The sequence below is a fragment of the Alligator mississippiensis genome, chromosome 2 (assembly GCF_030867095.1).
Source record: "Alligator mississippiensis isolate rAllMis1 chromosome 2, rAllMis1, whole genome shotgun sequence".
NCBI classification, from domain to species: domain Eukaryota; kingdom Metazoa; phylum Chordata; order Crocodylia; family Alligatoridae; genus Alligator; species Alligator mississippiensis.
Genome location: NC_081825.1, coordinates 172941993 through 172954344, shown reverse-complemented (window position 1 = coordinate 172954344; position 12352 = coordinate 172941993). Strand labels below are relative to the sequence as shown.

The window sequence follows — 12352 nt, the reverse complement described above, 5'->3', positions numbered from 1 at the left end:
CCCACCCCCAACCCCTGGATGAGCCACCTGCAGCCCTGTTCCACCCCCACCCAGGTCCTGCAGCCATGCTTTCGAGCCCTGGGCCCCAAGACCCATGCACCACCCCAGCTAGGCAGTAGTCGCTTCCCCAGCTCTGCCCAACTCCCTCCCTTCCTCCCTATGGGGGCCCCAATCCTCCCCCCCCCCCCCCGACTTACCTGCAGGAGCTGATTGATGTCCAGGGTGCCTGGTGGTCATGTGCATGTGTGAGGGCATGCTTGCACATGGCACCCCTTGCCTGACTGCCCTCCCACTGCCCACAGCCCCTTACAGGCTGGAACTCTGCCAGCCTGCAGACAGCTCTTTGCAAAAGTGGAAAATCCAGGTGTTTCTCCGTTAAAATTAAAAATCTGCATTTTTATTGGTTAAAAGGGACAATTTGTGTTTTTTCCATTTTCCTGCAGAAACAGAAACCCGGATCCCTACTCATTACTTAGTATTCTGTTCCCATAGGGATGCAGAGACCTACAACTCCTTGTAACAACCCACTGTGTATTTGAACATTGTTATCAAATCCCCAGCATAGGTCTTCTCTTTGCCAACCTAAAAAATCTCAAGTCTTTCACTCTTCCAGTGTTGATCAGCAGTGCTATTCTGGCCTTCTTATCCACAACCATGATGTCTGGTCAGTTGTGTGGCATAGTCCAGTTTGCAATGTTTGTAGCATCCTAATAAATGTTGGTTTCATTATCTGTGACATCATCTTGCATTTGTACTGAAGGATGATGGCATCTGTCTTACTGTAACTGTAGTTAATGTAATTGTTGTAACCAGTACTGTGGTAAGTGGGGAGGGGTGAGGGGGGCGACACGAAGGGGTGCCAACAGGTGCTGCCCAGCCAAGGTGGGATGTGAGACAGAGCTGCAAATGGCTCATTTGGTGGGGTGAAGGGATGTGGGGGAGGTCATCTTCTGCTGCTGCGTGCACTCCCAGGCAAGCACAGTGCTCCTCCCCCCACCCCCATACCGATCTGTGCACAGAGCAAGGGCAAGCTGCCGCTGTGGGCTTGCCCTGGGTACAAAACATTTTTGCTATAGTACCAGTTGTAACTAATAATAATAGATAATAATATTGATGGTGGTGATGATGCAAGACCCCAACTTCTTTGCTCTATCAGTCTTTCAGTTCTAACACATCCCACAAAGAAGACAGAAAACCCTTTTCTCTATGCATGATGTTGATATTGCCATTTCCAAAGGCTTATCCTATCTATCCAGGCTTCCAAACAGCTACTACTGAGCATGCACATTGTCCAGGCGGGTGAGTGGTTCTTTAAATACATATCTGACAGTGTTAATATTGTAGTCAGGCAAAATCCTATAACCGGTGAGTGTTTAAGACACCAGAAAAGGAGGAAGACCCTTCCATGTCTTAGTCCATTAAGCTAGTCATAATGGTACTTGCCCAGGAACATGGAGACACTGGTTCTAGGCTCCCTTCCATCAACAAAGGTTGAACATGTATCTCTCTGACTGTACTCTGGGGTGGGTGCTGAAACATTCAGCAGGAGCTCTTGAATTAAAGCTCATTCAACAAGCTTTAGTTCAAATACCCCTGCCACCATTTTTCAGTGCAGGGACACTGATGCACAAGATGCAGGAGGCTGCTGGAGCGAGGCAATTGCCACACTCCAGCAGACTCGATTAACTGGGTCTGTTCTGATATGACAGAATCCCAGCGCCTTGGAGCAGCCTCACTGCTCGTGTATAGGCACCCTATAATGCTGAAGATTTGATAGCTCTTACCAAGCATGAAAACTGCTTTTTGAAAAGAAGAAAAAGGATTGGAAGGGCCTGATAAACAGGTGGGTTGCAGAATCAAGACATTTCCAATCAGTAGTGCATGCAACTTTGCAGATGTTCAAAGCACACCTGTACACAGACAGCCTCCTGAGTTCTCATTAGGTACTTCCAGTTTAGGAAGGTTTGACTTCAAGCATCCATGGTTTCATTTTAATTGGATCCCTGGGGCATGGATCCATGGGGTGTGTCTTTGCCCCAGAAACACTGCTGAGATTCACCATTACAAGGTCATATGTAGAAGTGCCATTTCATCCCCGTAATTTCAGAAAGGCTGAAATCGCTCTCTGAAATGGATCTCAGGAATCCTCTCCTCTCGTGAGCGGTAGTAGAGGATGCCCTTCATTGGGAACCTTCCAGGACATGGGAGTAAAGCCAAGAGTTCCTTTTGCTTTGCCTACTGGCAGAATTTTAACATCACTGTCCACTGAGTAGCGGTCAAAGGGACAGAACCCAAGGACTCCATCAATTTCAAGCTCAGGATCTAGCCCAATCAGCACAGATTTCAGGATGAAAAGCACCCAGTCTGCCAATGCATGGTAGGATTTCTAAGTAGGGTTGGGCTCTGGTCCCTCTTTTTGGGCTGTATCACTTCTGTGGCTCGTCTTCATGGTGTGTTTTACAATCTTATAGACATGAGAGCAGCAGAAGAGACTAGAATTTAGAATTTGTGTTCTGTATTTGGAGTTCAGCCCTGGGACATGGCCTTATTCTCGGGCTGTAATGGTGATAATAACAAATGAGATCACATTTTGTCCAACTTCACCCACCATGTGATTGAACCCTGCAGTGACAGACAGGTCCGCAGTGAGCTCCAACCACCAACACCAGCTAAGAGCCAAGGCCCAAACCTCTGTTGAGATTAGTTGCACCATCACTTTGGTTGGGAAATGGTCGCTCAACTCATCTAAAAGATCAGCCTGGCAAGCCACTTATCCTGTGACTCAGCCTGCATTTCTCTGTGCTCACTGTCCTCCCAGTGGTCCCATTTATAATGCCCCCCCACCCCAATGCCTTCTCTCTTTGTGGGTCCCACACCCTCCAGATATCTGTTGGTCATCATAGCAACTTGCTGTTGCCTTTTCTTAACCAAACCATCATCACATCGTTAGTTTTTCTCATCTTTCCTCTAAATCAATCCCTGTGTATCTTTTTTCCTTTCCTCCTCTGAATCCCCCTCACATTTTGCTCCCTGGTTGGAGGAATCATAGAAATCAGAGGCAAATCCTTCTGCTTCACTATTTGGGCTATCAGACATCTCCCTGCCCCAATTTCTGTAGGCTCACTGCCTGCAAACCTCTTCTGTAGGGATGGGTCTAGTTTCTTTTGCAGTGGCTCATGCAACAAGAATTCCTCTCTTCATTTTTATGACAATTCTAGCATTCAACAGAACTTACACTTAGAGAAGATTTCTGATTTCTAGCTATAATTTCTTCTTTCCTTAAGTAGGGTTGGATAGTTGTTGTACTATGCTGGTCCAAGAAGTATGCATGAAGCAAGGCTTTTGATGACATTTTTTATTAAATCAGCAGTACAGTTTGGAGGGATGTTAGATAATCTTTTGTGTGAAATGTGCCCTTCTTCAGCTACTTCTTTCTCAGGCCTGAAAAAGAAATTTTGCACCTGAAAGCTTGTATAACATCTCCCCCAAGTATACAGCTGATCCAACAAGAGATATAATCAAAAAGAATGATTAGAGGACAAGAGAGCAGATCTTAAGAAGAGAGGCTGAGGGACATGAGACTCTTCAGCCTGGAAAAGTATATGCTTAGGGGTGACTTGGTGGCAGCCTATAAGTATATAAGGGGTGTGCACCAAGAACTGGAAGAAAATCTGTTCACCAGAGCACTCCATGGGAAGACAAGGTCCAATGGTCACAAACTCCTGGAAGACCGTTTTGGGCTGCACATTTTAGGAAAGGAAAAAACTTCTTTACTGTCCAAGTCCCCAGAGCCTAATCTGGAAAACACTCCCCACAGAGGTGGTGCAAGCTCCTAGTCTGGGTACTTTCAAAAAACACCTAGATGCCTATCTTGCTGGGATTATTTGCCCCCTGCTGACTCCTGCCCTTTGGGCAAGGGCCTGGACCCAATGATCTTGCGAGGTCCCTTCCAGCCCTAATGTCTATGAAATCCTTCTGTATAAACAAAAAACAACCCTTGCTTCTCCTTTCATTTAAATCCCCTTTCTCTCCCCCCAGCACCTCTCTTTTCTTGGTATTTTTAATCCCTTAGCATTTGGTCTTTTGTAGACAGTTGTTGAACCTTCTTACTTATCCACTACCCAAGAAGACATGCTTTGTTACATTTTTTAACTCCCCACACTACCAAAAAATATTATTTTAAAAATAGATTCAGGGTACAGCAGTGTAAGTATACATCTCATCTTGGTGTACCTACTTATCTCATGATAAACACATTTTTAGAAGATAGGAAAAGAAAACTGAATTGCGTTATCAACATGCTAAGTGTAAACTGTATTAAGTATAAGCACATAGCTCAACTTCATAAAATACCTAATCTTTCATCCAATGTCTTATTTTGGTTATGTTGGCTTTGCTGTTTTCCTATTTTCATGATGGGGATAGTGTTAAATAGGATATATTTAGTAGAAGCGGGTTAATTCATCATTCCAAAAGAATTGGTAATGCTGACTAATCCATGAGGGACTGATGAACAGTAATAAGCCAGTTTCAACTCTTTGTTAGAGTACTTTTCACGCTTTATCAAGACACAGCAAAGAATTATTTCTGACATTTATAACAAAAAGAAAAATGTATTCTTACAAAAATACTGAGTGTGAATTCAATACTCTGGCTCATTGTATGAGAATTATAGGCTCATGCAGAAGGCAGGGTAGATTTGCACCTTAGGCTAATTAAATCAGAGTTTTTGTAAGCATAAGCTTTTGTAAGCAGAAGGCTCACTTCATATGATGCTTATACAGATGGTAGGTTTACACAGAAAAATGATTAACATACAATATACAGCCTTGCTACAAAAATTCAGAGCTCACTAAAAAGTGGCTTGGTGAATTGCACCAAGAATATTTCCTGTTTGTGAAGTCAGTCATTCAGAGTGTGGTATATTACACATCTCATTCTTTACAAACATTGGCTTTTGATTTTCCTTTAACTATTTCTCCCATTTTTCTGGTCAACATAATACCTCGATGGACCTTCCTTCTCATTGTGACTGCTGCTAAGGTTGGGCTTTAAGCTAAAATGAAGCTTGCCAACTGCTCACCGTGTAACTTAAATCCTCAAAGCATCACAAGCTACCCAATAAGGTGGTACCTTTAAGCTGACGAATAATCAGGAGTGAATTCCAGTGTGATTTAGTATGCATGTATATTTGAAAATGATGAGTTACACTATAGCCAGTGATAGATTCCTGAAAGATTTTTGCATCAGCGGGTCTTTGACAGAGTTTCTGTGCACCAACAAATAAGCCCATAGCGATGAGTTATCCTGTTACACATTGAGTAGATTTTACCGGACTTATCAGCTACAGTAGAACTTGTATACTTATAATTATTCTTGCTCACTTATACATATAGATTATTGGAAAAGTGTAGAGCTTTGTGCACGTGTTTGAGAATGATGGTATGCCACATCTGCTTTTGGGGGACGATAACATAATCATATTATAGAAGTATGTGTTTCTGGGGTGACTAGCATAACATGGTCATGGGCTCCTCAGTGCTACCACAATATGACAATGCTGACAATAATTCCAGGGTATTGGTAAAATGATATGCTCTGTGGTTTAGCACTGGAGGCTAATCTGTACATGCATTCATTTGTGTGATTCCATGTGAAATTTCGATGTTTCCATCTTGAAAGTGTTTCTAGTGTCTCTTCAGAGATTATTTAGGAAAGAATAGCATTGCCCAAGTGTTTGCATTCTGATGAACTAAGCATTTTTTCAGTCAGGATCAGATCCTACGTTTCCAAGCTGAATCCCCAAAGCTATTTAAACGCTAGGTTTAGAGCAGGGGTACGCAATCCCTGGCCCACAGAGTCATGGCATCCAGCTTGTAGGGCTCCCCATGGGTCAGAGGATATGGCAGCAGGGAGCAGTGGAAATTAATACTACCACCCCTCTCCTGCTGCCAAATTCCCAGGTCCTGTGTGGTCAGACTGGGGCTAGGTTGGCCCCTGCATCCCTCCATGCAGCTGGCTCCAGCCCACAAACAGACCAGTTTAGAGGATTGAGTTTGGATTTAGGGAATCTAACTTCAGGTAGCCATTATTTTTTCCCTGAGATGCTTATGAAACATACAGTAGTATTTCTGGTTGGGTCAAATGAAGGCAGAGGTTCCTTGTATTGCAACAGTATCAAAAGAGTCTAACCACCTAAGGAACTATTATCACTGCCATCCTACAGAACCACAAAGCAAAGTACAAAAGGATTCAGCTCATGGTCTAGCAAGCTGTCTGTGGCACAACCAGGAACAGACCTGTGGCCTCTGGCCTGGCACACTGGTATCTCACTTACAAGCTTTCCCCGTGCTATTCCCTGGACACTGCAATATAACAGAAAATTCATTAACTCTCTTCACTTGCATGTTGCTATAACTAGGTTTCAGAATAAAAACAATTATGGGGAGAAAAACACAGATTATACTTCTCAGTGCTCATGGCTTCTTTCTGGAGTTTTAAGGCCAGAAAGAAAAACTCGAGTGATGCAAGCTGCCTTTCAGCATAACAAAGGCCATAAGATACCACCAGCTATTTCCCCCGTCAGTGCCGTGAACTTGTCTCAGGTTGTTGGTGACTTGAGCAGGCAATATTAACTTCAATTTAGACAGGATTTATTTGCAAATAAAAGGGTAAAGTTCCTTTTCCCACATGGAAGCACGCAGTCTGGAATCCAATTGTGTAGCAGCAGGTCAATAACACAGCAGAACCAGGCCCTGAATGACCTCTCCATGTTTCCTTTTCTTCCCTGCAGGAAAGGCGCTGTTAGCAGCATGAGAAGGGGAAACCAAACAGCAGTGACTGAGTTCATCTTGCTGGGCTTTTCCAGCCAGCCCAGGATGCAAGCTATGCTTTTAGTGGGGTTCCTGACTTCCTACCTGGTCTCCTTAGCTGGCAACATGGTGATCATTGGGCTCATCCGCCTAGATTCATGCCTCCACACACCCATGTATTTTTTCCTGAGCAGTCTCTCCTTCCTAGACATCTGCTATGCCTCCAGCATTGTCCCTCACATGCTTTTCAGTCTGGCATCTGGGCACTGGACCATCTCTTATGCTGGCTGCAAGGCACAAATGTTTGTGGCATTGACCTGTGGCATCACTGAGTGTATGATGCTGGCTCTCATGGCCTATGACCGCTACGTGGCTGTGTGTCTTCCACTGCGGTATATGACTATCATGAACCACACAGCCTGCCAGGTTTTAGTGGCCTTTGCCTGGCTGGTCAGCCTCATGCTTTCTGTTGTGCCTGTCTTCGGCCTGCCAATGCCCTTCTGTGGCCCCAATGAGGTAGATCATTTCTTTTGCGAGGTGCCAGCAGTAATGCAGCTGGCCTGTGCCAACATGAGCTTCAGTGAGACTGTCATGTTCGGCAGGGACATCTTCACCCTGTTCATTCCTTTCTCCTTCATCTTGGCCACCTATGGCCGTATTGCCATCACTATTCTGCGCATCCATTCAAACCAAGGCAGGCGCAAAGCCTTCTCCACCTGCACCTCCCACCTGACAGCAGTGACCTTGTTCTACGGGACAGCCATCTTCATGTACATGCGGCCCAGAGCCAGCCGCTCCCCAGCACAGAACAAGATGGCTGCTGTCTTCTACACAGTGGTGACTCCCATGATGAACCCTCTGATCTATAGCTTAAGGAACAAGGAAGTGAAGGGAGCCATGTCTAAGGTCATAAACCTAGGAAGGAACATGTTCTCTAGAATGGCATAAATGTGTCCGCTCTCCACAGACATCCCACCGGGGGAAGATAGGCTCATCTGAATTCCATGTCCCCAGGGTGACTCAGGCAGCTCTCTGACTGCTATCCCTGGCTATTCATGCATGTGCAGATAAAAAATGACTGGAGGTCTCTAGATATGAGAGTGAAGGACACAGGGATTCAGGCTATGTTTTTGTCTATCCTTCTGGTCAAGAATAAAGGCTCAGGCAGGAAAAGATTCATCCTGGAAATCAACACATGGCTGTGGAACTGGTGTCACCCACAGGGCTTTGGCCTTTTTGACCATTGGGCCCTGTTTCAAGAAGCAACAGGACAGAGCAGAGATGAGACCACTGGATTTGGATTTGCTAATCTGGGGAGGAGGGCTCTAAACTAAATTCAGCCATGGGTGAATGCAAAAGCCCTCAAATATCTAAGAGCAGGATGATCAGCATGAAGGCTTAGGAATGGTAGACCATAAAAAGTATCATACTGGTTCAGACCAATGATGCATTTAGCCCAGTATCCTGTTTCTGACAGGAGTGAATTGCCTGAGAGGGAGAGCATTGAACTGGATACATCTAGAGTGATCTATCCCGTATCCGTTACCCTCCTTGGCATCCACCATTATTAGTCTAGAGATGCCAGAAAAAAAAATCTCTAATCATTCTGTTTGACAGTTATTAATAGATCTACAATCCATGAGTTTGTCTAGTCTCTTTTTTTAACTTGGCTATGTTATCTGCCTCTACCACCTCCTGTGACAATGAATTCCACAAGTTAGGCACTGTCATTGCATTAAAAAAAATACTTTGTGTTATAAGTTTTAAACCCATCTCCTACTAATTTCAGTGGGTGCCCCCTAGTTCTAGTATTCTGGGACTTTGTGAATAACAGTTCTTTCCTCACTTTGTCCACACGCTTCATGATTTTATAGCCTTCCGCCATATCCCCTCAGCCTTCTTTTCAGACTAAAGAGACCTAGCCTTTTTAGTATTTCCCGATATAGCAACTGCTCTATAACCCTGATCATTTTGGTTGCCCTTCTCTGTTCTTTTTCCATTTCTACTACATCCTTTTTTAATATGTGGAGGCCAGAACTGTACACAGAATTCAAGATGTGGGTGCACCATGGTTTTGTATACTGGCACAAGTGTTCTCCATTTTGTTCTCAACCCTCTCCTTAATAATACCCAACATTTTATTGGCTTTTTTGGTTGCTGCTATGCACTGAGCTGACATTTTTAGAGACCTATCCATAATGACTCCAAGGTCTCTTTCTGGAGTCATAACATCTAGTTCAGTACCCAGCATTGTGTACATATACTTGAAGGTATTTTCCCCATGTGCATTACCGTGCACTTGTTGACATTGAAATTCATCTGTCATTTTTTTGCCCACTTACATAGCTCAGTGAGATCTTTCTGCAGCTCCTCTCCATCTGCTTGGAATTTGACTATGCAGAATAATTTGGTATCATTTGCAAACTTGGAGATTTCACTGTACACCTCCATTTCCAGATCATTGATGAAAATGTTGAATAAAACTGGGCCTACAGCACATATCCCTGCAGGACCCCACTTTTGACCTCCCTCCACACTGAAAAGTGACTATTTAACCCTACCCTTTGCTTCCTATCTTTTAATCAGCTCTCAGTTCATGAAAGAACCTTCCCTCCAGTCCAATAGCAATTCCATTTTTTTTAAAAAGCTTTTGGTCTTTCAAAAACTTATCAAAGGCATTTAGTTTGAAAGGTCAAATATGTTATGTCAACTGGATCTACCTTGTCTACATGCTTGTTCACACCCTCAAAGAACTCCAGGAGATTGAGGATGTGGGATTTTCCTTTACAAAAACCATGCTGACTTTTCCCTAACAGATCATATTTGTCCATGTCACTGCAGATTTTCTTCTTTATTATAGATTCTACCAGCTTGCCAGGGATGAGAGTGAGACTTAGTGGTCTGTAGTTCCCAGAATCACTTCTGGAGCCATTTTGGAAGATAAAGTTTTGTGTAGGCAACCTGCCAGTCCTCTGACACAAAGACCATTTGTAATAATAGGTTACATACTACTGCCAAGAGGTCTGCAATTTCACCTTCCTTCAGAACTCTTGGGTGAATGCCATCCAGTGCTGGTGACTTATTAGTATTTAATGTATTGATCTGTTCTAAAACTTCTGTAGTCACTCTAATGCGATCCAACTCTTAAGACCCGTGTACTAGGAAGGATTGATCTGGCATGGGAATTTCTCCAGTACCTTTTGCAATCAAAACGGATGCAAATAATTCTTTCAGCTTCTCTGCTATAGTTTGATCATTCCCGAGTGCATCTTTTACATCTGGGTCATCTAATGTTCCCACCAACTCTCTTACTGGCTTCCTGCTTCTGATGTAGCTAAAAAAGTTTGTATGATTAATTTTATCATGTTTTGCTAAACACGCCTCAAACTCTTTTTTTGGCCTGCTTTATTTCACTTGTCCATTTAACATGCCAGAATTTGTGAGCTTTTCTGTTTTCCTCATTTGGTCATGCCTTCCATTTTTGAAGGATGCTTTTTTGCCTTGGATAGCGTCCTTATCTTTGCTATTAAATCATGCAGGGGATTTACTGGATTGCTTGGTATCCTTTTTGATTTTTAGTACACACTGTTCCTGGGACTCTAGCATGATATGTTTAAACAGTTTCCAGCCTGCCTGTAAACCTTCTACATTTCTGACTACTCCTTTTAACTTCTTGCAAACTTAACCTTATTTTTGTGTAATTTCCCTTCCCAACATTGTATATAGGGTGGTGGATAGTTTGGCTTCCTCCCTCATGCTAGAATACTGAGTGTTATTATGTTGTGATCGCTATTATAAAGTGGCTCACCAACATATATCTCTTCAACCAGGTCCTGAGTATTACTCAGAGTTAGGTCTAGAATTGCTTCTCTTCTTGTGGGTTCCAAGATGAGTTGTTCTAGAAAGCAGCCATTTATTACATCCAGAAATTCTATCTCCATGTCTCACCCTGATGAAATGTTTACTCAATCTATGTGAGAGGGTAGTTGAAGTCTCCTATTATTATTGCTTGTCCCATTTTAGCAGCTTCTCTAATCTCCCCTCCCTAAGTATTTCCTAATCACCTTCACCTTCCTGATCAGATAGTTGGTAGTACTATCCTAGTACTATAAAAGGAGGAAAAGCTAGGCCTACCCCATAGGCCTGGGCTGCAGGTACTCTGGGTCACAGAGCTCCACTGGGAGCAGGTTACAAACCTCAACCCTAGCCCAAAGCTGGCAGGATTAGAAACTCCCAGGATTTATACCTATTTAAATGCTGCCAGGCCTAATTCCTGGCCAACCAACCCAAGGAATCAATACCCTACTCCCCAGTATTAATATTTTAAAACCTCAGAAAAGGGAGAAAAAGAGGAGAGAGGAGTTCCCAGACAATTCTCTCTCTCTCTCCCTCTCGTTCTCTCTCTCTCCCCTCTACCTGAGTTTCCCCTTTCTCTAGGTGCTGATTCTTTCTCCCTTGGAAGCAACTTCTCTCTTCACTGCTCATAGCAGTTTCTTCTCCCTCCAAACCAGTTTGGAGGATCTTATATCCTTTAGCATGACATCACCTTACCCTTGCCCAGTCAGGGAGTGACATATTAGTCTTTCTTCCCCTGGCCCATCAGGCAAGAGCATTTTACATGTCTCACCCAGATACAAGGCCCTAGCTTTCTATGTGTAGAGCACATGGCCAGAACAGCAGGGACCAACTTGCCCACATGGACAGATCACATTTTTTCTCCCTAAAGCAACAGGGCAGAGGAAAAAAGAGGAGGGGAGGGAGGTAAATACAGAAACACACACATGCACATGCACACATGTGTGTGTGGAAGAGGTCCTGTCACCTGAACTCTGGAGGGAGGGACTTTCACCATGAGAATGCACCCAAGAGTGCTAAAAGAAGTGGCTGACATCATAGCACAGAGGCAGGCAAAACACAGCCTTGCAGGCCATATCCAGCCCACCAGGCCATTCTATCCAGCCCACAGGGCCCCTAAAAAAATGAGTACATTAATATTTATTTGCTCCTGGCTGCCTGTCAAAGCTGACAGGAGTCAGGGGCAGTAGGACCCAGGGGGAGCCCTCAGAAAGACTGAGCAGCCCGGCCCTGCCCCGCCCCCAGCCATTTCACTCTCTTCCTGACCCCGCACTGCTCCAGCACCACATGGCTGCCAGCTACATCACTGGACCGCTGTCTGTCCAAAATGCTTTATTCACACTCTGACTGGCTGATATAAACAACCAATCATAGTGCAAATACAGCATTTAGACAGGAGGTGGCGGTGTGGCAGAGTGGCAATGCTGTGGAGTGCCACCATGATGGTGGGGACACAAGGGACAGAGTGGGGGGAAGGGCCTCAACAGAGTGAACGGAATGGGCGGAGGCAGAGCTGGCCTCACCCTACCCCCTTGCTCCTTGGACATCATGGTGGTACAGGGGAGAGTGGAGTCAGGATGCCGTCGGGGGGGGAGGCGGGGGGGGATGAGGCTGGCCTTACCCGCCCCCACACTTCCTGCAGGTAGCGAATACAGAAGAGAGGGGCCCAAGGCCAGTGCTGCTGG

General features: G+C 44.5%; 1 protein-coding gene across 1 annotated transcript; it reads left to right on the top strand.

The window, feature by feature from the left end:
* Nucleotides 1-6938: 6938 nt before the first annotated feature.
* On the top strand, nt 6939-7760 carry LOC102565449 (olfactory receptor 2C1). The gene has a single exon (XM_006267493.2). It carries the CDS (start codon nt 6939-6941, stop codon nt 7758-7760), a length of 822 nt encoding a protein of 273 aa, XP_006267555.2.
* Nucleotides 7761-12352: the final 4592 nt, after the last annotated feature.

Coding starts and splice junctions, on each gene's coding strand:
- LOC102565449 (XM_006267493.2), top strand. CDS start 6,939: ATGGTGATCATTGGGCTCATCCGCCTAGATTCATGCCTCCACACACCC.